Below are 23,091 nucleotides of genomic sequence, written 5' to 3'. Positions count from 1 at the left end.
ATGTAATTGTCTGGTGAGGTTGATATGGTGATGGAGGTCTAAATTATGTCGGGCTATGAGGATGGTAGAGCCACTTAATTTTCCTGATAGGTTTATCATGCCATGATATTTTCCCCTCCTTTGGGGTGTAAGCTGTGGTTCATGCTGCGCATCGCGGTGCGGAGATGCATGTACATTTGTATCATCTTCACATGGTTGTAGCTTTGGTTTGGTTCTTGCATAGTCCTTCAGTTCCAAGATCGAGTAAAGAACATGTCTATGATGAACTCCATCACATTTCTTAGGTTGGTTTTGCCCTAGCCATGCGTTGTTACATTATGCACCTGTCTTTTGTGGTAACTATTTTGAATTTATATTAGCAGCTGCTGTTACTCTGGCAGCATTTAAACATCATCAGTAAGGTTTTATCTACCAATCTGCAGAGGTGATCATCCACAGATTCTCTTTCAAATTTCAGGCTATATTAAACACAGCATGAATCCTAAATACAGATATTTCTAAGCAACTGAAGGAGTGTAAAAGATCCGAGCTCAAGTAGGCTAAGCGTTGCTTAAGCCTGGCTTGGATAATTTAGTCCAAGTAAGAAAGGAAGAGACATTTGGATGATGGTGAGGGATGGAGTGGCCTTCTAGGCCAAGCATGTATGTAGAAAGGTTAATGGGGCCGCGGATTGAATGTCTGCTTACGTAGCCAGCTATTTTTGGATCATTTTGTAGGTTGAGGAGGAGTTGTTTTGGGCACTCTGTGATCTGTTATTTTTTGATTTTGTTAGATGTATTTATATTCGTATTGTATGATATATTTGCTTTAGCTCAAAGAAAAGAAAAGAAAAGAAAAGAAAAGAAAAGAAAAAGAAGAGCTCGCATAGGGGTTTTAGAGGGAGATATTGGCGGTCCCTTGAGGTGCTGATATGTGTATGCGCGCTTCCGGTCGTACTTCTTCCACGATAAAAGTGGGTGTGGCCTGCAGTAAGGAAAAAATAAATAAATAAACAAATAAAAAGGCATTGCTTGGATCGTAAGCAATCAAAAGGCCATCTTACCTGGTGAGGGTTTCCAAAATAGAGAAGTTTATGGTTTGAATTTATTGAGGTGTTACAAAAGCTCCTCCAAGTTTATTAAATTTTAGAATCCAAAGTTGCGTCCAAGTTGGAGGCTCTTTGTATATTTGGATCAAGCCTTTTGCCCAAGGTAGATGAGAGTGACCTTGGATGGAGCTTTTATGAACCATCATTTCTTCATCTAAATTAACTTGAGGGTGACCTTGTTTAAACCGCCTCAGGTAACTTGAGATACCATCTATAAGCAAGCAATCTTATTTTTCCTCGTTTATATGCGAGCAACATAATTTACCGCATCTAAGTAAATTTAGAGATATTATTCAATAATCCTAACGACCAAATAGGTTTCTAATGACTCATTTGTCCGTAATTTTTTTTTTTACTGTAATATTTTTTCTGAAAACTAGTATACAATACTAAAAAAATTAATTTTTAGCATATATATTAAAAATTATTCCAAAATGACTGGATTTGATTAAGCATTCTGAAAAAAATATATAAATTATTCTTAATAAAGACCTTACATTATTTTATCTAAAATTTTTTAAAAAATATTTTTTAAAAAAATTAAAATTATTTTTTTCATATTCTATATATTTTTCTCATCAAATATGAAAATATTATTCCCTTAAAAATATTATTTTTTTATTTCTTTCCTTTAAAAACTTCCATCAAACGCACAACTTTTTTTTCACTTTTCCGTTGATCCCGTTGATCCCGCCCCTCTTTTCGGGAACCAAACGAGACCTAGCGATTTGAGAGCTCGCATTTGCATCAACTTTTTCGGTCCTACCCCCATGTATGCTTCAGAGGAGAACAAACTTTTTCTTTTTGCGTTCGCGTGAGATCTAATTTAGATTGCGAACTATCCATGAAACAAATAAACGATCTAAAAGGGAATAGTTTCAATTCCTAGACACAAATATGTAGTTTTCAGAGTCCTCCGAACTTTACTGCGTGATGAAGGATTTTTCTTCTTTTTTTTTGAAAAAAAATCAGATAATTCGTTGATTCATTTAGATCCTAAAATTTCCAGGGCAAAAATTTCTACTAATTTGTTTGGCCTCCGTGATATAGATGCCATTAAACAAGAAAAGGGGGAAAAAATCCTCCTTCCAAAATTACACCAAAACCATCCAAATTACAAACCCCTAAAAAAAGGGCGACAGAAGGACTACAAATCTTGGTCCTCACCTCCGCCTCGTCTCCGTCGGAGGAGGAGGGCAAGGAAGCTAAGGACGGCGCCGACGACGGCGACGAGGTTTCCCTCTCGGAGGAGTATCTTGAGCGCGAAACCGGCGATGTCGGCGGTGATCCGACGGCCGTCGGCGACGAGCGCCCGTCGGGGCTTCCCGGCGAAGGCGAGCAGCACGAGGATCGTGATCCAGGTGACCAACGTGGCCGGCACCGCCACGGCCAGCGCCGCCCCCATGGAGAGCAGGCCGAAGACCCCTCCGTAGAGCACGGAGGCGTAGAGGGCCTTCCAGCCGGCGGCGGCGCGGGAGGAGGCGGAGGCGGCCGCCGAGTTGTACCAGGAGCGGATGGAGAGGAGGAGGTTCCAGGAGGAGGAGAGGAGGAGGGAGTAGACGACGAGGAAGAGGAAGACCCACGTCCGCCGCTTGCTCAACGCCCGCATCAGCAGCGACTCCCCCCATCGCGACGACGGAGAGCGCTCCAGATCTGCCATCGATTTCCTTCTTTATCGAGCTTCTTGTTTTTTTTTTTTTCGCTGTTGCTTTCAAGGAAGCCACGAGAAGAAGGGAAGCTAAGGAGAGAAGGTTAAGTAGGAAGGGAAGCACGCACTTTACTGTTGTTTTCTCTGCTCTCTTTGGATTTGGGGAAAGAAAGAAATTCCTACAGCTCTGCCTCTGCTCTGAATAGGGCGCATAGGAATTTCTGTGAGTATGCTGAACTTGCAGTCTGTGGTGTGACTAGTCCTCTCTCTCTCTCTCTCTCTCTCTCTCTCTCTCTCTCTCTCTCTTTGGAGGAGCAGGATTATGACAATGAGATGGCTTCATTTTGTCCAATGGAAGAAATGAAAGCTAAGGGTTATGCGACGATGAACAAAAAAAAAAAAGCATCTTAGAGCATGCAAGGTTGGAGGAACCTAATTTTGGTCCCACATGAGAAAAGATTGTTTCTATTTTTTGAATTATGACACTCGAATAATAATGGAGCAATCTTACTATTGCACCAAGGTCCGCCTGCCTTCAATGGTGAAGCGATGCTAAAAATGTAAAATTAAGAGTTCGAGAAGAATAGCCATCGGTATTCTTCTATTAGTTTTGATTTTTCCAATTCAGGTCGAAGGGGAGAAGTTCACTCTTCTGACTATACATGTAATTTGCAGCAATTATAATTTTGTGGACTCTATATTTCTGAAAAACGCTCTCTCTTATACATTGCAGCGTTCATGCATTCACATTATACAAAGTTGATTCTGCTATTATATATGGAGAATTTTAACTCTTATTGTGTATTATATCCTCCTGGAACAAAATTAATATTATCCTAGTAATTAGATGATTTATTGGATAACAATGAATGACGATAAAAAATTATGATGTTTTTGTGTAGCGTGATTTATTTTACACCATTCCTTGTATCCTTTTTGTGGTCACATGATAATTATTTAATATCGATGCGGCATGAGCGTATAGATCTTGTTGTGCAAACCAATCACAACATCGTTGCAAAAGCATAAAAGAGTAAATGCTCCCTTTCTTAAAGAAGTGCTAAACTAACACCAATTTTAGCATACAATCTTGAAGAATTAGGGTTAGTATCTTGAACGAGTTGCAAAAAAGCTCCCCCACTAAAAAGGCAATGTATGAGATGTTGTGAAGTTTCGTGATTTGTTCATGATGGTTGGTGTAAGTTTATTATTTTTTTTATAAATCGACTATTATTCATGTTATAAAAGTTATTTTTAGCTAGGATTCAAAAGCTCGAAAATATTATCTTATTCAAGTGAATGATAACATTAATAACAACTATGTTTAAAAAAATAGTTACAATGATAAAAATATACTTTAATAAGTTCTATTGCTTGTTATTGCGTATATTACTTATAAGGCCTCTGAAATTATTGCCCCAACTACCACAGAATAGAAAAATGGATCTATAGAGACCCATTTTAGAAAACAAATAGTTGGCATATGTGACGAACATGAAAACTCTTGGGAGAAAAGGAAAAAGTAATTGCATATAAGAAAATCATGAGATGCTCCTTCCATGGGTAAGCTTCTTGCAAGCTAAGTTATATAGTATTTATCCATTTTTTTTGAACTCTCTCTCTCTCTCTCTAGATGTTTTTCTTTTATTTTTGAGCTCTATTTTACAATGGTGCAAATTCTTGAACATTTTCCAGTCGTTTATATTTTCTCCAAGAGATGCCATGGAGGAATTTTGACTATCATGATGCTGGTCTGCTTTAAATCACAATCATCTATTTGATTCTTGAAAAAAGCTGCAGGCTGTTGGAAAAGAGAGGAATTCATGATGATGATTGTGAATTAAGGCAACAATTATATTGCGACGATCGAGGCACTTCAGAACTCTTTTTTTACCTTTAGACTTCTGAACTCTTTCCTGAGAACCTCGCAAAAGAATTTGTTTTTGATAATCACATTAGGATTGTAATTTTACATTTGATGTACATTTTTATTTAACTCTTATTTTATCATATTCTAATGCATAATTTCAGACAACTTGGTATTTACTTTTACAATACAATTTTGCAAATTTCTTGAATCTTTCTAGAGGTGCCAAGAGCTAAAAATTATCAATCGAATTAGATTTTTTTTTTTTTTACTTCGTATAGAATTTTAATTCATAACTTTTCTTCTCTATCAATTTATCAATTTTTTTTTAATTTTCTGAAATTGCTCTTCCTAACAATTGAAATTAAAACATATCAATCTTTAAGATCAAAAAATTTTAAATCAAGAAAATGAACTATATCATGATTTTGAAATTTAAAATACCTAGCACCTGGTTGCATGTTTGGGGATGGATCATGGATGAAGCACATGATGCATCATAAAATATTAGGATTTGAGGATTTAGGAGAGAGTGGGAGAGTTTTTGTGGGGACTAAGAATAATAATGTAGCCTGCAGGAGCCAACTGACCTTCTAGGTGTCAATTTCTGTCATGTTTGGCCTGGCAAGTCCTTCACTCCAGAAAAAAGCCTGCCTTGTGGCATCCATTGGCAGGACCACCACAGACTGCCGCGTGGGGGACAGGCTCTTCAGTGGCATGCCACCAGAATTTAAGAACCCATGACTCATGCATTAAGAATTGTGAACACAAATCTTGAAGAACCATGTGCTACAATCTTGTTCATGACCGCACAAAGAAGGCTTGTCCAAGTTGTGGGCGTGAATTGGATCAATTAATTGAAGTGCATTTGAAATTTCAGTGGATGTTTGATACAGTAGACAGCACCAGATGACACTAGAAGAATTTAGTTTTGACAGCAACTGAAACCAACCAGTCTGGTGTGGGAACCCAATTTGCGTGCTGATCTAAATGACATTGTGAAATATTCAAGTATACAAACATGGTCTTATTGGTTATATAACTAAATTATTACAACCAACCTTACATAAGATGGGTTCAATCACATTCTTGCCACCTTTGTTCACTTCACTTATCTTTCAAAGGAGTGTTGATTGAACCTTTACGGTAACACAAGGTGAAAGCTGACTTGAGAAACTAACTCTAATCACAACATATCTAATGAAATCCGAATTTCGGAGATTGCTCAAAGGAAAAAGAAAAACAGCAATGATCCTGTCCCAATGGGGAACAAATCGGTAGCAGTTCATGGATTCCATGCAGTGTATTTAGTGCACTTATCTTGAAAGAACAAATAGAGACACTCAAGCTAAAAGCAGGCTGCCACAATAATGGACAACTAATTCCCAGTATGTTAGAATGCTCGAAAAACAGTACATGCTGATGAAACTAACCATACCAAAAGGCGTGAGGATGAAATCACAGCTGCTGATCAAGAAGCGGATCTCTGTTTTTCGCTCCAGTACCCATATATTCTGAAATGCTTCCAGAAACTCCAGAAATCATATTATTCAACCATGAAGTGCTGTGTGTTAGCCAACCAGCTCGAGGTGTGTTTTCTTGAGACATGCTCTTCCTCTCTTCCTCTAATAAAATGTCGATCCATCTTTTCGCCATGTATTCCTTGACTGCTTCCACCCCTTTGTGGACAATATCCACCGGAGGAATAACCATTGGGTTCTGGTCCAAATTAAGCTTAATCAGTTTATCTAGGCGACCAAATGTATCAGGCAGGGCATGTATCTGATTGTTGCTGAGATCAAGTTCCCTGAGGTTGATCAGATCACCAAATGTCGGAGGAAGCTCTTGCAGATCACTAAAGTTGCTGCCCAGATTTAGAGTTTCAAGATTTGTCAATTTCCCTACAGCGTAAGGCAGTCCCCGAAGTTCATTAAAGTGAGCATCCAGAAGGCGCAATGATCTCATCTCGCAAACAGATGTAGGAAGAGAGCGAATCTTATTGAGGTAGATCCAAAGCTTTTCCAGATTCACCAGCTCATAACCAATGTTAGTTGGCAGATATGTGAGTTCATTATAGCTTGCATCCAGCTCGACCAGGGAGCTGGGTAATATATTTAAGGTCAGATGTCTGCCAAAAAAATATTGCCCGAAAGCATACCTGGAAGAGAGTTTAGAGGTGGCAGTACCTGCACTTTGAAATGCTATCTGGAAGTGCCTTGAGCTTGTTACCTGATACATCTAGAATCTTAAGATTAGACAGCAGTCCAATGGAATCAGGCAATGAAACCAGAAAGTTGGAAGAAAGACGAAATTCCTCCAGACATTTGAGCCCTGCGATGGCATCTGGAATGACCTGTGGTTCAACCAAAAAAGATTTACATGGCGTGTAGTTTTAAATAGCAGAGGAGATGAAGCCACCAAGATCAATTCTTAAGCTCCTAGTAAATTTGCCATATGATGTAAATTCTGACTTGCCACTGATGGGTTTAAAATTGGAGGTTCCGATAATTAAACATTATCACATATAAAAGATTCTGTAACTTCACTATGTGCAAACCGTGCTGCAGGAAACTTCCATGAACCATCAAACTGGTGACAACAGTCATTTTGAGGCCTGATTTTTTGAAAGCATTTTTGAATTAAATTTTACCAGTTGAACTGCTGCATTAAAAGCATATATAAATCCTTATAGTAATAATATTATACTGAAAAGAATTTGACATTTAAAATTGGTATTACAGCAACAAAGATGATGGTATAGTCAAGAAAATATCGAAGTCCAGAAATGCATCGTATTCCAAGATGACCTCTATGACCTTGATATGACAGCTCTTTTTACGGTCATAATGTATATATGGTAATCCTTACAAGTAAAAGATAATGGAATCTCAATAACCATTCCAATAGCCACTGTGATGGTAAAAAAACCTTTGAGATTCATCATATATAGCAATAAGTTTATTATGTCTTGCATAAAAGAATGCATTAAAAGGAAAATTCAATTAATCACAAGGCTTAATTATATCCTAGTGAAAATAAACATTTAAATCCCACATACTGTATATTGATGCATCTGGCCTTGCAATATTGCAGAAACAATTCTCACAAAAGTTGAACAACTTAAGTCTTTATATCAATTCACCAACAAAACTCAGATAAAACCATAAAATGTTGTTAAAAGCAAGGTTTAAAAGCAAGGATTCAAGTCCCAGTACATGCCAGTATGTGCGGGCCGAAAGTAACCTGCCATGCTAGCACCAACACTAGGTCAGCATGACACACATTAAATAAATTTTTTTTCACTTTTAACAAAAAGGATTTTTAAAAGTTTTTAAGCCCTTTATGATATTTTTATTTTGGCAAGGTATGACACAGCACTTGCCATGCTGATGTGCTGGCCGCTGGCCAGCATGCCCCAAGCTGCATCCCTTAAATCCTTGGCTTAAGAGAAAACCAGTATCCAAATGTGATGGTCCTAAACCAAGGGTCAGCTGTTACATAGATCGAACATTTATAATCAGGAAGTATATTATATGTTAACAAAGTTTATTAATGAGAAGATAATGAGACTTAATAGAAAATTGGAAATTTGAAGCTGTGAAGGTTCAGAGTTCAAATGTAAGAAATATGCCAGAGAGCAAAAACTGCAGTTTCAATAAGATTAGAAATGATGGTGATGACTAAGAAGTACTACAACATTATCACTTTCATGGTCTTGGATCCTTTATAGATATGAACAGAGAAGATGAGGAAAGACTAGTGGACCTAAAGTGGGTTCAGTGATGTGTAACAGGTCATCCTAGAGTGTCATGCTATCATGTAATCTTACTTGCCTTTCACACCTAAGTTTATAAGACAAAATAAATTTGGTGTTGTCAAGGCTAGATTGCCAGACAATCTAAAGGGTGTACACCACTAAGGTATGCATCATATAGAATATCAAGGTTGAAGTCTGAATAACAACAAAAGGGCCGTAAGAACAGTAGAGAGCTTAGAAGCACCAATTGAGCATTATTTAGTGGAGGAAATCAAGGTATGCCATCTCGGTACCAGACACCATACCGGTGCCACTACCACTGTGTCGGTATGACAGTATGGGGTTGGTTCGGCGTGCCAAGTATTGGTACGCCCTCCATACCATGTGCCGGTACCGAACTGGTGCTGGACGATAGGCCTTGTATTGCCCGATTTGGTACGGTATAGCGTACCATAGAGAAAATAATACTAATGGTTGTATTAAATGTAAGCAAGAGGTCCTGGTAAAGAGATACTACTCATGCTTGTGTGAAAGGAATATGGAAAAGGAGCAAGGGAAGACCAATGGTAACATATAAAAAAATTGTATGGCTTTTGGAAAGCCTCTTGGTAGGAATGATGAAGAAGAACATCCAATGCTAAAACCGACGGAGCATTTTGCTTATAATTTAATGAAGAATATCATAATACTAGCAAAACCACAAACCATCGAAGCTACTATCCAGGTTGTAAGGCTAAAAATGAAGAGATCCAACACAAAGATCCATGGCAAGAAGTTGGAGATGATCAAGTAGTTGGATTATTTTCGTCCATTCCAATTTTTGAGCAATGATACATTCCATTCTTAAGGTGATTTAGGGATTTGATATCAACAGGCCATCCTGACCCCTTTCTCAACTCCACCCTTCCAACAAGATTTTATACAAACTCCTGCCTTTTGGGTCCTATTTCACAGATAGGAACTCTGGGCATCCAAGCTGGTCCTATATGAAAAAACTCTGATAAACATGATAATAAGGAACTAATCCTCGAAAATTATATAAAATGAAGGCCTTAACTTAAGCTTCTGGAGTAGAAGTTGATATATTCATCTTTATGCCACTTACTACAAGAAAAGCAAGTCAAAGTGAATTTCAAACTAATAACTAGTGCACTGCAGCAATGACAGTCATAAAGAAATCACAGCTTTTAAGTAAACATAATTATGAAGATGAAAAAAGCCTTATCCTATGTTACATGCAAACTCGTGTCCAGCTCCTATAATCTACATCAGATATGTTTCCGAATCAATTACGCATCAAACACTTTGACACAATTTTTTTAGTTGAAGTTATTAAAAAATGGAGAGTTGGACTTTTTCAACAACAGATTCAACTCAGTATAATGTTAAAACTGAGATTTTATTCTTTCTAGAGAATAGTCAAGAATCTAGATATTAAAAATAACTCTACAAAATGTCATTCTTTTAAAATCCTTAAGCTAATTAGGAAGTTTGGATGAGAAAATGCACATTTAAAAGGGAATGGATCCTCTCCAGTTCAAGGTCTAATCTGGGAAGTGCAATCCAATCTCTTCATAGGATCTTGCCACTACAAAAGTCATGTGAGCGAATGGCTGTTGCTTAGCAACCTGAAGTGAGTGTGGTTACGGGTGCAGGTACGTGGAAGTGCCAAGGTTAAACAAGTTAGAAGATGGAAGTGCCTAGGGAGCATTCATTATATATATATATATATATAATATTTTTTAGGATTTACAGAACATATGTTATTTTTTGCACAAAAATATAAAATAAATATATAATATATTTTTAGAATGTATAAAATATATTTTTGAGCAAAACGTTTTATGCTGGATACAAGATTCAAACCCATGAACATGGATTTTAAGTGTTCCCACTTAACCACTCAAACAAACTAACAAGTTTGGTTAAGTAAAATAAATAATTAAATTATAAAAATGAATACCTATTATAAAAACTAAAAACTATAATCCCCTCCCAAATCATGATCCAATCCTCCACTTACATGCAGATCCAGCATCCATGTTGTGATCCACATACTCATGTGAGATTGGTCTCCGTGCTTAACTGATGCAGTATACTTAATAAAGACGGAGTCCAAACATCACAAATCCTCCACTATTCCCTTCTCTCTCCCTCTCTCTCTCTCTCTCTCTTGGAGTTTTGGCTTTTATGTTTGAGTAATAGCAAGCATAAAGAAGACATTCTTGTTGCAGGTCAAAGAACACGACATCTAGGAGCAGCAAGGCAAGGCTTCAATTCCTGTCAACAAGATTGCCCATCTCCACAAGGCGGCAAGTGCACAAAGCTCATCAATGCCGATGCCCCGGTCCACTTTGTTGTCGTCCTCGAGTTCATTGTTGCTAAGTTTGGTTCTTTCCCTTTCTCTCTCTCAATTACTCTCCCCATCACTGCCTTGCCTCTAGGGCTGCAAGATCAGGCCACCTCAACTCCGATCAAAATTTTCATCACTAGATTTAATCCTAATTTACTTTTATTCTCTATAACTATTAATGTTATCATCTCCTTTATTTCAAAACTACTTTTGGTCTTGTTAATTGCATTTGTAAGTCCCCTCAATCACATCAAACATCTTGCATTGCATTTCTTGATCTTAGCTTTTAGCTTGCTCCCCTTTTACCTTCAACCTATTTCTCCAAGCCACTACTAGAAGCAAAGTATTAAGAAGGTACTACATTGAAAAGTCGATAAGAGAAGTGACATTAAATACTACATTTTTTTTAAAAAAACAACTATGTAAAAACACATCTCCCCCATAATAGTAAGAAAAGAATATCAATGAATATTGCCATAATGCATATTACTGATGAAGAATCTTGAAAATTGTTATAATCAACAATGTCGAAGGTGATCCCTACCTTTCATATTGATCAATGTTTTTCGCAATTTTGTCCCAACACTAGGATCAGGGTTTGAACTTTGAAGTGTTCAATTAGTTATATATGTTAATTTCGTATATTTATTCCTTGAAATGCTAAAAAGCTAAATGCAAATTTTACAAGCTTTAAGAAAATTCAGAATCACTGCAAAGTTTGGTTTCAAGAAAATCAAGAAAAGTAACCTTTTGGTTTTTAAGTTTTTTATGGTACCCTATAACTCATGTCATAAGCATTTAGGGTTGCTGTAAGATTAATTGCCATCAAACAATAATATGATCAGCTATCTTCTAAGCATGATTTTTTAAATATTTAATTTTAAGACAGAAATTTTGACCATTTCAGCAAGAACTCACCAAAATGATACATCATGAAGTTCCAAAAAATAGCATGTTAAAAATTATTTTCATTTTATTTTGACTTATTTTTATCTTTGTTTTTGACATTTTTACTAATTTTAGTCAATAATTAGTGGAAATTTTATGATTTTCGCTCAAAACTATCAATACTAAAGCAAAACCATCAAAATTGCTAAAAATGGAACTCATATGGTCCAGGAAACACCAAAATCGATTTTATAATCTTGGTTTAGAGGGCTAAGCAAATTTCTCACAAACTCTAACTTTTCTATCTTTTATCAACCTTAATGATTACTATTGTTGATTAGAAATCGTCATTGGTTGACAATGTTATAGAAATGAAGAAAATATAATTTAAGCTACATAATGAGCTTTGGCAGCAATAGGTAGCAAGGTCGCAATCTCAGTACCAAGTACCAATAGGTTATAATTCGGTACAATACGCTCTCTATATCAAGCTTCCGATCCCTTTTTTCCTAATTTTTTATCATGATGCCGACTGAAATCAGATGGTACTGGCTGGTTGATAAACTTAGAGAGCTTTGAGCAAAAGTATCTTTTCCCTTGGTGGAGAATTTCCATTATATAGCAAGAATACAAGCTGATATGGAAAAAATACAAGCTGATCTTCAGCCCTTAAAACAGCCAAACTACCATATATAGATCTGTCTAAAGATAGCCTACAGCTAGTATATCCTAACTGAGGAAAGAATAAAAGATTTACAAACATAGAAGATAGCTGTCAAAGCTGTACAAGGCATAGAATCCGCTGGCTTTAAATGGCCAGCTAATTCCTTTGACATCCCCTCTCAAATTGATGCTGGTAAATTTACAAGCATCAATTTGCTAACAACGAAATTATGGCGCTGATGTGTCATGGATTTAGTGAAGATATCTGCGATCTGTAGAGTAGTGGAGATATGTGGGAGGGTGATAACCTGGTGGTCATAGGCCTCCCGGATGGAGTGGCAGTCAACCTCTATGTGCTTCGTGCATTCGTGGTAGACAGGGTTGGCAGCAATTTGGATTGCACTAGTGTTGTCAGCATGTAGTGGAGTAGGTTGAACTTGGGAGAAACCAAGCTCTGTGAAGAGACCACGCAGCCAAATGATCTCGGAGCATGCAGCTGACATAGCACGATACTCTGCCTCAGTGGATGACTTGAAGACATGGTCCTGCTTCTTACATTTCCAAGAGATATGAGCATCACCAAGAAACATACACCATCCGGTAGTAGATTTCCTGGTGTCCAGGCAGCCGACCCAATCAGCATCATAGTAGGCTTGTAGCTGGAGTGAAGAACCAGTAAGGAAGAATAAGCCACGACTAGGTGTGCCAAGGATGTATCGAATGAGGCGTCAGACTGCATATAGGTGGAGATGCTGAGGGGCTTGCATGAACTTGCTGACGGTGTGGACAATATAAGAGATGTTCGATCGGATAATGGTTAGATAGATAAGACTACCAACCAGCTTCCGATAGAAAGTAGGATCCCCAAGAAGCTCCCCTTCGTCATGTCGATATTTCACATTAATTTCCATGGGGGTGTCAACGGAAGTAGTGTCTGTGAGTCCAGCTAACTGAACCAAATCTTGAATATACTTGTGCTGATTCAAGAAGATACCTTGAGGCCAATGATGCACCTCTAACCCCAAGAAGTAGGTGATCTAGCCAAGGTCTTTCATATGGAAAGTAGAATGCAACAATTTCTGAATCTCAGAAATGGCCTCCATATCAGAACCAGTGACAACGATGTCGTCCACATAAACAAGGAGGACAACTATGCCCTTAGATGTCCTCTGTAGAAAAAGGGAGGAGTCATACTGACTCTGAGTGAAAGAAAAGCCAAGGAGAGTGGATCGAAACTTTTCAAACCATACTGTTGGTGCCTGCTTCAAACCATACAAAGAGCGTTTTAGTTTGCAAACATCATTAGGTGAGGAAGTAGGCATACCATAGGAAAGTTTTATGTAAACTTCCTCCTTGAGATCACTGTGTAGGAATGTGTTCTTTACATCCATTTGATGTAAAGGCCATGATTGAGATGCAGCAAGGGCGAGTATGGTTCGCACGGTGGTCATCTTGGCTACCGGTGCGAAGGTCTCATCGTAGTCTAGGCCATATTCTTGCTTGTTGCCAAGAACCACTAACCGAGCCTTGTGACGGTCTATGGATCCATCGGAACGAAGCTTGATAGAAAATACCAACTTACTGCCAAAGGGTTTCACGAATGGGGGACATGGAACAACATCCCAGGTCTGGTTTTCTTCAAGTGTGAGAAGTTCTGTTTCAATAGCTTTCCGCCAACACTCGTGCTCCCTTGCCTGTTTATAAGACAAGAAAATAGGAATAGAAGACAAGGTGGTTGTCAAGGATAAAGGAGGGGTGAAACCAAACCTATCTGGGAGTCTACTAACCCGAGTACTGTGTCTGAGAGAAGCAGGTGCAGTTGCTGGAACAGGATCAGCAGTCAGAGAATAAGCCTGAGGGGGCTTGGGAGGTGCTGAAGTCTGATTTGATGTGGCGGGGGAGTGTCTCTGATACACAAGGAGAGGCTTAGAAGGGACGGGAGCTGCAGAAGAGTTAGTCAACATAGGCAGAAAAGAAAATGAAGGAGAAATGGGATCATGGTGAGTGGAAAAAAATACTGATTTTCTAGAAAGATCACATTTCTAGAAATCCGAATACGACGCAGATTTGGATCATAGCAAAGAAAACCTTTCTGGTGTACAGAATATCCTAAAAAAGCACATTTGATTGACTGAGCCATGAGTTTTGTGCGTTCGTGTGCAGGAAGATGAACATAGCACACACAACCAAAGGTACGAAGGTTAGAATAATTTGGAGTGTGACCAAATAATCGAGTGAAAGAAGAGACGTGGTTCAATGAGGGAGAAGTCAATCTGTTGATGAGGTGGACAGCAGTGGAGAGAGCTTCACACCAGAACCAAGAGGGCACAGATGACTCTAACAAGAGGGTGCAGACAACATCGAGAAGGTGACGGTTCTTTCTTTCGGCCACCCCATTTTGTTGAGGGGTTGAAGGACAAGACCGTTGAGAGATTATGCCATTAGTTTGCAGAAATTTCTGAAACAAATGAGACATGTACTCACCCCCATTGTTAGAGCGAAGGATTTTGATATTGGCAGAAAATTAGGTCTGAATATGTGCATGAAAAAACTTAAAAACAGAAAATACTTCGTCTTTTGAATGCATAAAATAAATCCATGTGAAACGACTATAGTCGTCAATAAAAGTGTCGAAGTACTTGTAATTAGCATGAGAAGTAATTGGTGCCATACCCCACACATCACTATGTATCATATCAAAAGGCTGGACTATATGTGGTGTGTGAGTAGGAAATGGCAGAAATTTACTTTTGCCAAACCTACAAGAATTGCAATCAAATTGAACAACATTGAGAGATGGTGATTCTTTATTCCCAAGTAAACCAGAATTCAGCAAGTCATGAAGCACATTAGAGTTTGGATGTCCGAGACGTTTATGCCATGCTCGATAATCAACATGAGCAGAATTACAAGTGACAAAGGGTAAAGAGAAACATGGAGACAAAGGAAATTGGAGAGGGAAAAGACGTCCTACTTTAGGCCCCCTCGCGATCATCTTTCCTGATTGTTGATCCTGCACAAAATACAACCAGATTTAGAGAATTCCACTTTACAATCATTGTCAATTAAGTGACCGACAGAAACAAGATTAGTGGTAAGGCCAGGAGAGACAAAGACATCGGTTAGAGAAGGAGAAACATCACCAATGGCCGTGATAGGTAAATGGTTGCCATCAGCAGTATAAATCTTGAGATTTTCAGAATATTTGTTTATATTAGTAAGGGAATTAAATGGGAAGCCCCAGAATCAAAGTACCAAGGAGGTGATGTAGAGAAAGGTTTACCTGAGAGTCCTAAAGCGGAGAATGCAGAAATGGTCATTTGTTGAATCATTTCAGGGGTCACAGGTTGAACATGAGCAGGAGCACTTTGTGTCAAAGGTGCTGAACTACCAGTACTAGAAGAGCCAATTGAGGCAGTATATGCTGTTTCAGATCTCTTAGGGGGTCGAGTAGGGCATTCCTTGATGATATGGCCATTCTTTTTGCAGTAGTTGCATAATTTTTGGGATAGTTTGAAGCATAATGGCCAAATCCTTTGCAACAAAAATACTGAACAATCCTCATGTCCCTGCCTCTTGGCTTGCCTTGTGCTGCATAAGCCATGGGAACAGAGGTGGATCTACGTTGTTCCATGGTGGTTTGAGTGAGAAGGCGCTGCTCCTCACGAAACAGATCATTGAGGCATGCATCCAAGGAGGGGGCAGGTTCTCGGTTCATAAGATTGGATCGAGTGCCTTCAAATTCAGATCTTAGTTTCATAAAAAATTGATCCCTATTAGTAGTTTCATGGACAGATTGAACAGAACTAAGACCTTCGAGAGGTAAGATAGCATAGACTATGTCGTATATTTAGCCCAAAGATTCATGAAGCTAGAGTAAAAATCAAAGATAGAGAGACTGTCCTGTTGGTGAGTGGCCAATTCATGTTCAAGCTGGAACCGACGAGCAGTGTTGTGCTGACTGTAGAGCTTCTTCAGGTAAGTCCACATCTCGGTTGCAGTCTTGAAGGGTCGAAGGTTCAAGATGATGTTGGATTCAACAGATCCTAGAATCCATGCCATGACTTGAGCATCCTTGACCTCCCACTTGGCGTGCTAATCCTTATCTTTGTTTTTGTCAGGAGTAGGGTTGCTGCCATCAACATGACCCCATAGATCCTTGCCTTTGACAAAACTCTTGAAGTGGAACGCCCAGGCTGAGTAGTTTTTTCCATTGAAAGGAATCAAGAAGGCATCAGACTTGTCTAAAGACATAAGGCCGAGAGAATTTGATCAAGAATAACTGAGAACAAGAGACTGAACTAGGGCTGAGTTGGACTTGAGAACAAGAGACACGTGAGAAGAACAGAGACAACTAGGGCTGAGTTGGACAAGAGGACAAAGGACACATGAGAATTCAGAATTGTGGCTCTGATACCATGATAAGCTTAGAGAGTTTTGAGCAAAAGTATCTTTTCCCTCGGTGGAGAATTTTCATTATATAGAAAGAATACAAGTTGATATGGAAAGAATGCAAGCTGATCTTCAGCCCTTAAAACAGCTAAACTACCATATACAGATCTGTCTAAAGATAGCCTACAGCTAGTATATCCTAATTAGAAAAAGAATAAAAAATTTACAAACATAGAAGATAGCTGTCAAAGTTGTACAAGGCAAAGAATCCACTGGCTTTAAATGGCCAGCTAATTCCTTTGACATTGGTTAGTACGATACACATCCCAATTTCGTGCCGTATAGGGTGGTTTTGATCTGTTCAGATTAGTAGGGACCGATTCAACTCCTAAATGGAAAGGAACTAACCACTAAAATGCGACTTTTGCATCTCATAAATATTATTCTTGAAGAAAGCTTCACTAAAGTCATCATATGGGCTATAGATTCCCCTTTCACTACTGATAAGGCATCTCCTTTACTTCATGATGTTTGAAAAATTAGGGATGCCCTCTTGTAATTTCAAGCTATACACATATTTAGAGAGGGAAATCAACCTATGGATTGGTTTATACAATTTTTAGAGAGGGGAATCAACCTATATATTGGCTAGTTAGACAGGGAGTTGCTAGTTCCAATAAGCTACTTTAAAACCAGCTACCTTTCTCATTTTCTCACTTGTTAATATTAATAGCTTTGATTGTTCTTTTATTTGAAATTAGTATACTAAGGTATGCCTCCCCATTATCAAAATAATAATAATAATAAATGCAAGGTGGCTGGGAAGTCTGTGATACACCCATAGATTATGATTCTAAACAAAATTCTTTTTTTTTTGAACTGTATCGGTTGGTTGCACGGTTAGTATGATAGACCTTTTTCATGGATCTTGTTATGATTTTGACCAACTCTACCAGAATCCCATGGTTACACCAGACAAATATCTAGCAATGTGAATGCAAGGTATCTCGTAATATTATATTATTATTATTATTATTTAAATTAATATTTAGCACATGCAATTTGTGTAATATTTAGAATGTGCACCCTAGGACATAGAACATCTTTTAGGAAAAAGGAAAACATGATGATTTTTGTTTCAATTAACAAGCATATTGTCGTTTCTTGCAATATTAATGTAAACAGTTAAGCTGAACCAAAATAGTTGGGAAAAGGCTAGATGGTTGTGTAGAAGCAGATAAGAGTGAACAAAGTGGTAATGGAGTGTACAAGTAGTGGCAAAAGGTTCAACGAGGTCTTAATGAAGGATGGTGGCACACGAGCTGGTAGTGACGATGAGCAAAGCAAATGAAATTAGAGACTAGGTGGTGATTTCTTAGGCTCATAAGTGCACAAAGGAGGCAATAGAAGATGGATGAAGGACTACAACATGGGAGATGATAAAGGTCCAATAGCAATTTAAGTTGGTGAGCATGGTAGCAATGGTTGAAAGGCCAGTATAGATTCATAAGAAATGCTTAGAAAGTAGGTGCAGCAACGATTTTCTAAGGAGATTCCAATGCGGATACGCCACCGTAAGTGGAAGATTCTAGCTTCTAAGACATAGTTATGACTATAGTAGAAGCGGAGATAGTGAAGAAAATTTAAGAAGAACCAAAAAAAATCTGTTTATTTCCAAAAGGAAGAGTAATGACATTCCTGACCATGATTTACTTTGATCACAGTTTGCAATTTAAAGATCTTCAAGGTTAATATAATGTCTCTGTATTTCTTGAGAATTGTAATGTAGATTAAATAAGAATAATGTGAAAATGAGGTGCCATTGACAAGAAATACAAAATACATACTGTCTGTGTTAGGAACTTTAAACTGAGACAGATAGTTAAGCATGGTTTTTATTAATTATTAAAAGCAACAAAGAGAGAGAGAAAGAGAGAGACTCCCCAATTTATAGCTTTATGCACAGCATGTAATGCATCGGTGAGGGAAAAAAATTCTCATGAATAAGTCCAGAAAATGCATTGAGGACTCGTTTGGCTCACGAGAAGAATTTTACCTCACTGGAACGTTTTTTCTGAAAAGCTGATGCTTAGGTATATGAACCTGAAAAATTAGTTTTTGCATGTTAGTTGACCATGGAAAAGTGACATAAAAAACATATTTTTCAGAATGACTAATGTTTGGTTGAGAATCTACTTTTTTAAAAAAGTTGGATAGAATATTTGTTATGCCCTTAATAAAGTTGTGCAAAATCACATGCATAATTTTTAATAGCTATTTTTCAATATTTTTAAATCTAAAAATATTTAAAAATAATTTAAATATCTAAAAATAGGTATTGAAAATATTTATTGGGTTGACTTTTTAGAGTTCTAACAATTTTTAATAGTTAGACAATTTTTTTATATTATGGTAATTTTTTAAAGTTATTAATGTATTTTTACATTAAAATTATCACAACTTCTTTATATTATGGTAATTTTTAATAGTACATTTTTAGCAGTTTAAGATTAACTATTAAAAATAGCTATTAAAAAAATCATAATGGTTTAAGGGCATTTGTGGTGAAAAAAATTATGACAATTCTTAGCCTGTGGAAAAATGACTTTCTCATGTCCTATATGAGTTTTTCTTTCCAATGAAATGTGAAAAACTAATTTCAATGGGAAAGCTACTTTTTCATATCTCTTCTTTGAAAACTCCAACTAAATATGAGGCATTTTTTTATTTTTTTCATTGACCATACTTTTCCCCCTTCTCTTCCCACGAACCATACGAGACCTAAAATAACAAAAGGAAACAAAGTAGAGTTACATGGGAAAAAGGAACATGTCAAGTAAGATGACTAAAGAAATTGAAAAATACTGATGAAGAGAGAGAAGGTGAAAAGCATTTTCTGGACAAATGTGTGCATATGCTTGTTATGTGGCCACCTTTCTAAATTTTGCAGCATAGAGATACACTTCTAGTGTAAATGCCTCTTACATATTGATATTATGATTGGCTTTGATAAAAAATGTTGATTTGTTAAAGAAGAATCTTAATTTTTAGAGAACATTATTCTAAATGCTGATAAAAAAAGATCCTAGAACTGCTAATTAAGAAAAAAGAAAGGAAGAAAGATCCCCATTTTTGAGGCATTTACAAGGTCAATGGTGATCTAGTTTGTGAGCATGGACCGCATTTTTTTTTAATATGAAAAACATATTTTTAGGTCCCTTGGCTGCCCATATCATATTGGATACATTCAATTACAGGTAAATATGGATCCACTTTTGGACCGTTGGCTTCATTTTTATTAAATGAAAATTTAATTTTTGGTTCCTTAGGCACCCATATTATAGGAAATATCATGTACAACTCATATTCTCATTTCTATTTTAAATCCATATAGTAACCATAGCATGAATAGTATATAGCCAATTGATCGCCTTGTCAAATAATAACAGACAACAAATTCAAGTACCTAACAGATTCCATTACCAAACATGTTAATGTTAAAAGTTATTTGTACATTGAACTCCTAATTCTATTAATTTTTCAATACTTACCCATTATTTTCTCTTAACTAATTTAGTGTTCCTTTCAAAATAATGCCATGTAAATAGAATTAAACTAGACACAATGAATGCGTCCATTATAACCCCCATATTATTATTAGGGAATAATAGGTCAATAAGGCTTCTGTTAAAAACAAATCAGTGGCCACAAAAAAAAAGCAAGAAAAAGAACACTTAGTGAAACTTCAGATTCTAAACATTGTTCAGGCTCAACATTTCCCAAGATATAATTACTAAGAGTTGGATTATATATGTCTAGGTGTTAATTTGAACGGCACTAGCCTACAACATGAGTGTACACAAGAATCAAGAGAAGTGCTAGCAAAGTTGTGCTCCTCAAAGATATAGAAGAAAAGAGGACTGGTGTGTGTTTAAATTGTAAGCAGAAGCCTAAGTTGCCTAGTAAATATATTTTAAATCATAAGTAAAAGAAATGGATTCATAGATTCAACACATATGTGATCAATCTTAGATGAAATATGCACACAATTTTCAGTGCAAAGAGAAAAGGCACAGGTTTCATCAATGTGAGGTTGTATAGATCCCTATATTCTATAAAGTATCAACCATTTCCTCCATCTTTTAGAAAACCAAGCAAATATAAAAGCATGACAGTAGTGAAGAAACACCATCAGACTATGAGGGAAAAGAATTAAATCTGACTCTAAGTGACCCGGTAAAGTTTTTGTTTTTCACCTTCACAATCTCTATAACTGGCAACATCCAATTCCAAAATGATTAAACACCAAGACCGCATAACATTACTCTTGTATCACATTTCCCACATATAGAAAAAACAGTTAAACGCTATGTAGAGATTATAAAATTAAACACAAAAATGCATGGTCAATATGAATAAAGCACACAAAGACGAGGAGACACAACAAGGGGCGAGATAATACAGCATCAATCTGAACATTGAAGAATTTGTAATTTACTTTTAGCAAGCGGGTTTATTGTTCTTGACAAATGAGAGTTCACACAACAAAATGATACAATCATCAATTCACGAAACCAAGAGGGATCGTAACCAAAGGACACCAACACTTTTATGCTTGCGAGATGCTATGACAGCAAATGCAAACTTTCCAAAGACATCCCTCTTGTGGATACCAAACAGAGGCTCAATATAACATTATATCGATCACGAACTGTTGAGTAAAAGAATATCTGATATCAAGTATGGAATTTTAGTTGTTGAATAACAAACACGTGCTGCTAAGAGCTTGCAGCTAGAAATAATAGTTAAAAATCATGAACACTTGAAACAAAAGGATCATAACCGGGACATACCAATCTTTTACCCCCCATTAAAATGCTACTCTACCCAATTCGAATTTTTGAAAATAATCTTTCATAGAAAGAAATTAATGATTCAATAAATGCAGCACTAAAATAAACCATGGATCAAGAATCCTCCAGAAATTAAGATACCAGATAGTGGGAAGATCACTACAGACCTCTAACTGGTTGTTGGAGAGGTTAAGAGAGACCATTCCATGGAGCTTCCCGAAGTCCTCTGGAAGGTACCTCATCCGGCGGTCCGACAGGTCCACCCTCTCCGGGCACTTTCCCGACGCTTCTTGCAAGATCCTGATCACCTCCTCGTTCACCGGCTCGTCTTCCCCCCGGGCGGCGGGAGCCCTGCTGCCATCGGCACCCCCACCGGCGGCCTCGGCCGATCGGTAAATCTTGACCAGCCGCTCCTCGGCATCCTTAAGCAAATTATCGTAGGCCTCGTGCATCTCGTCGAGCTGGATCACGGCCTTGTACGCACGCCGCTCCCTTTCCGCCCGGGCCCGGCACTCCTTCTCCCGCTCCGCCCGCCACTGGAGCCGGTCCGCCTCCTCGGGGCGCGGTGCGCGGACGATCTCCTCGAGGTCCCGCGCGAGGGCGGCATCGATCTCGGCGATCCGGGCGCGTGCGTCGTCGACGGCCTCGTGGTCGGGGCGCTCGCCGAGGGTCTGGAGGACGGAGCGTGTCTGGGCGACGTCGGAGACGGAGGCGACCATGGCGGCGAGGAGCTCGGGGTTGTTAAGGCGGGGCATCCGCTCCACCAGCTCCACCGCCTCAAGAGGGCGGCGGCGGGAGTCGTCGACGGGGGGCTGCTCGATGTCGCGCTCGACGGGTGTTTCGGAGCGCCGGCCGACGATGGAGGGGAGGCGGGACATGACGTAGGAGAGGATGGGAAAGGATTTAGGGCTTGGATCCATCTCGGGAGGAGACGGGGACGGAGACGAAGAAGACGCAGGTGACGGAATCGGCCAAAAAGCGAGAAGGGTAGATGGATACGTACGTGCACGAAGAAATATGGGAACTGGAGGGCCGGTTTGGTTGTGGGCCTTGTGGCGCGGCTAAAAAGAGAGAGAGGGGGCGATCTCAAAAACGAGCAGCGGAAATACCCATGAGTGTCCGAATAACGTGCATACGAAAATTTCATCAGCCTCGTGGCTACTGATTTAACAATTTTATAACCCTGTGTTCTCTTTACCAAAGAATCTAATCATATGTTCCGCACCAATCTCCTACCATCACATGGTACGTATCCACTGCTATTGGATCGTGTAATAAATACTTCAAGATTTGTGTAGATACATTATCATACCACGGCATCCAAAAAAAAAAAAATTAGATAAAAAATATTATTTAGGTTTCTTGATCCGGTATAAGAATCTAAGATCTATCCAGCGAATAACTGATTTGGAACTAAACACATATCTGCACGGATCCTCACATACTCTTTCGTTTAAGTCCTTACATCCTTGTCAGACTAAGAATTCAAATTTAATCACAAGTACCATGATCGGCCCATGATCAGTTTTAATGAATCCGTGCTGCAGTGTCTCCTAGTCTACATAAATTATGGGTTGGATCCA

General features: G+C 38.2%; 2 protein-coding genes across 2 annotated transcripts; both read right to left on the bottom strand.

Annotated features, from left to right (window-relative positions):
* Position 1: 1 nt before the first annotated feature.
* On the bottom strand, positions 2–3,032 carry LOC103712014 (uncharacterized). The gene is made up of 2 exons (XM_088709602.2): positions 2,255–3,032; positions 2–963 (listed from the first exon to the last, which is right to left on the bottom strand). Exons 1-2 carry the CDS (start codon positions 2,745–2,747, stop codon positions 779–781), a joined length of 678 nt encoding a protein of 225 aa, XP_088565728.2. The 5' UTR covers positions 2,748–3,032; the 3' UTR covers positions 2–778.
* Positions 3,033–5,865: 2,833 nt separating this feature from the next.
* On the bottom strand, positions 5,866–22,639 carry LOC149751468 (plant intracellular Ras-group-related LRR protein 3-like). Its single transcript, XM_089926896.1, has 3 exons — positions 21,676–22,639; positions 6,789–6,955; positions 5,866–6,703 (listed from the first exon to the last, which is right to left on the bottom strand). Exons 1-3 carry the CDS (start codon positions 22,426–22,428, stop codon positions 6,061–6,063), a joined length of 1,563 nt encoding a protein of 520 aa, XP_089783022.1. The 5' UTR covers positions 22,429–22,639; the 3' UTR covers positions 5,866–6,060.
* Between the last annotated feature and the right edge of the window lie 452 nt (positions 22,640–23,091).

This window comes from Phoenix dactylifera, chromosome 13, assembly GCF_051530095.1.
Source record: "Phoenix dactylifera cultivar Ajwa chromosome 13, Ajwa_hap1_PhDact_Kaust_v1.1, whole genome shotgun sequence".
NCBI lineage: Eukaryota > Viridiplantae > Streptophyta > Magnoliopsida > Arecales > Arecaceae > Phoenix > Phoenix dactylifera.
The sequence above is the reverse complement of the archived record's forward strand: the minus strand, read 5'-3'. Positions and strand labels throughout refer to the sequence as shown.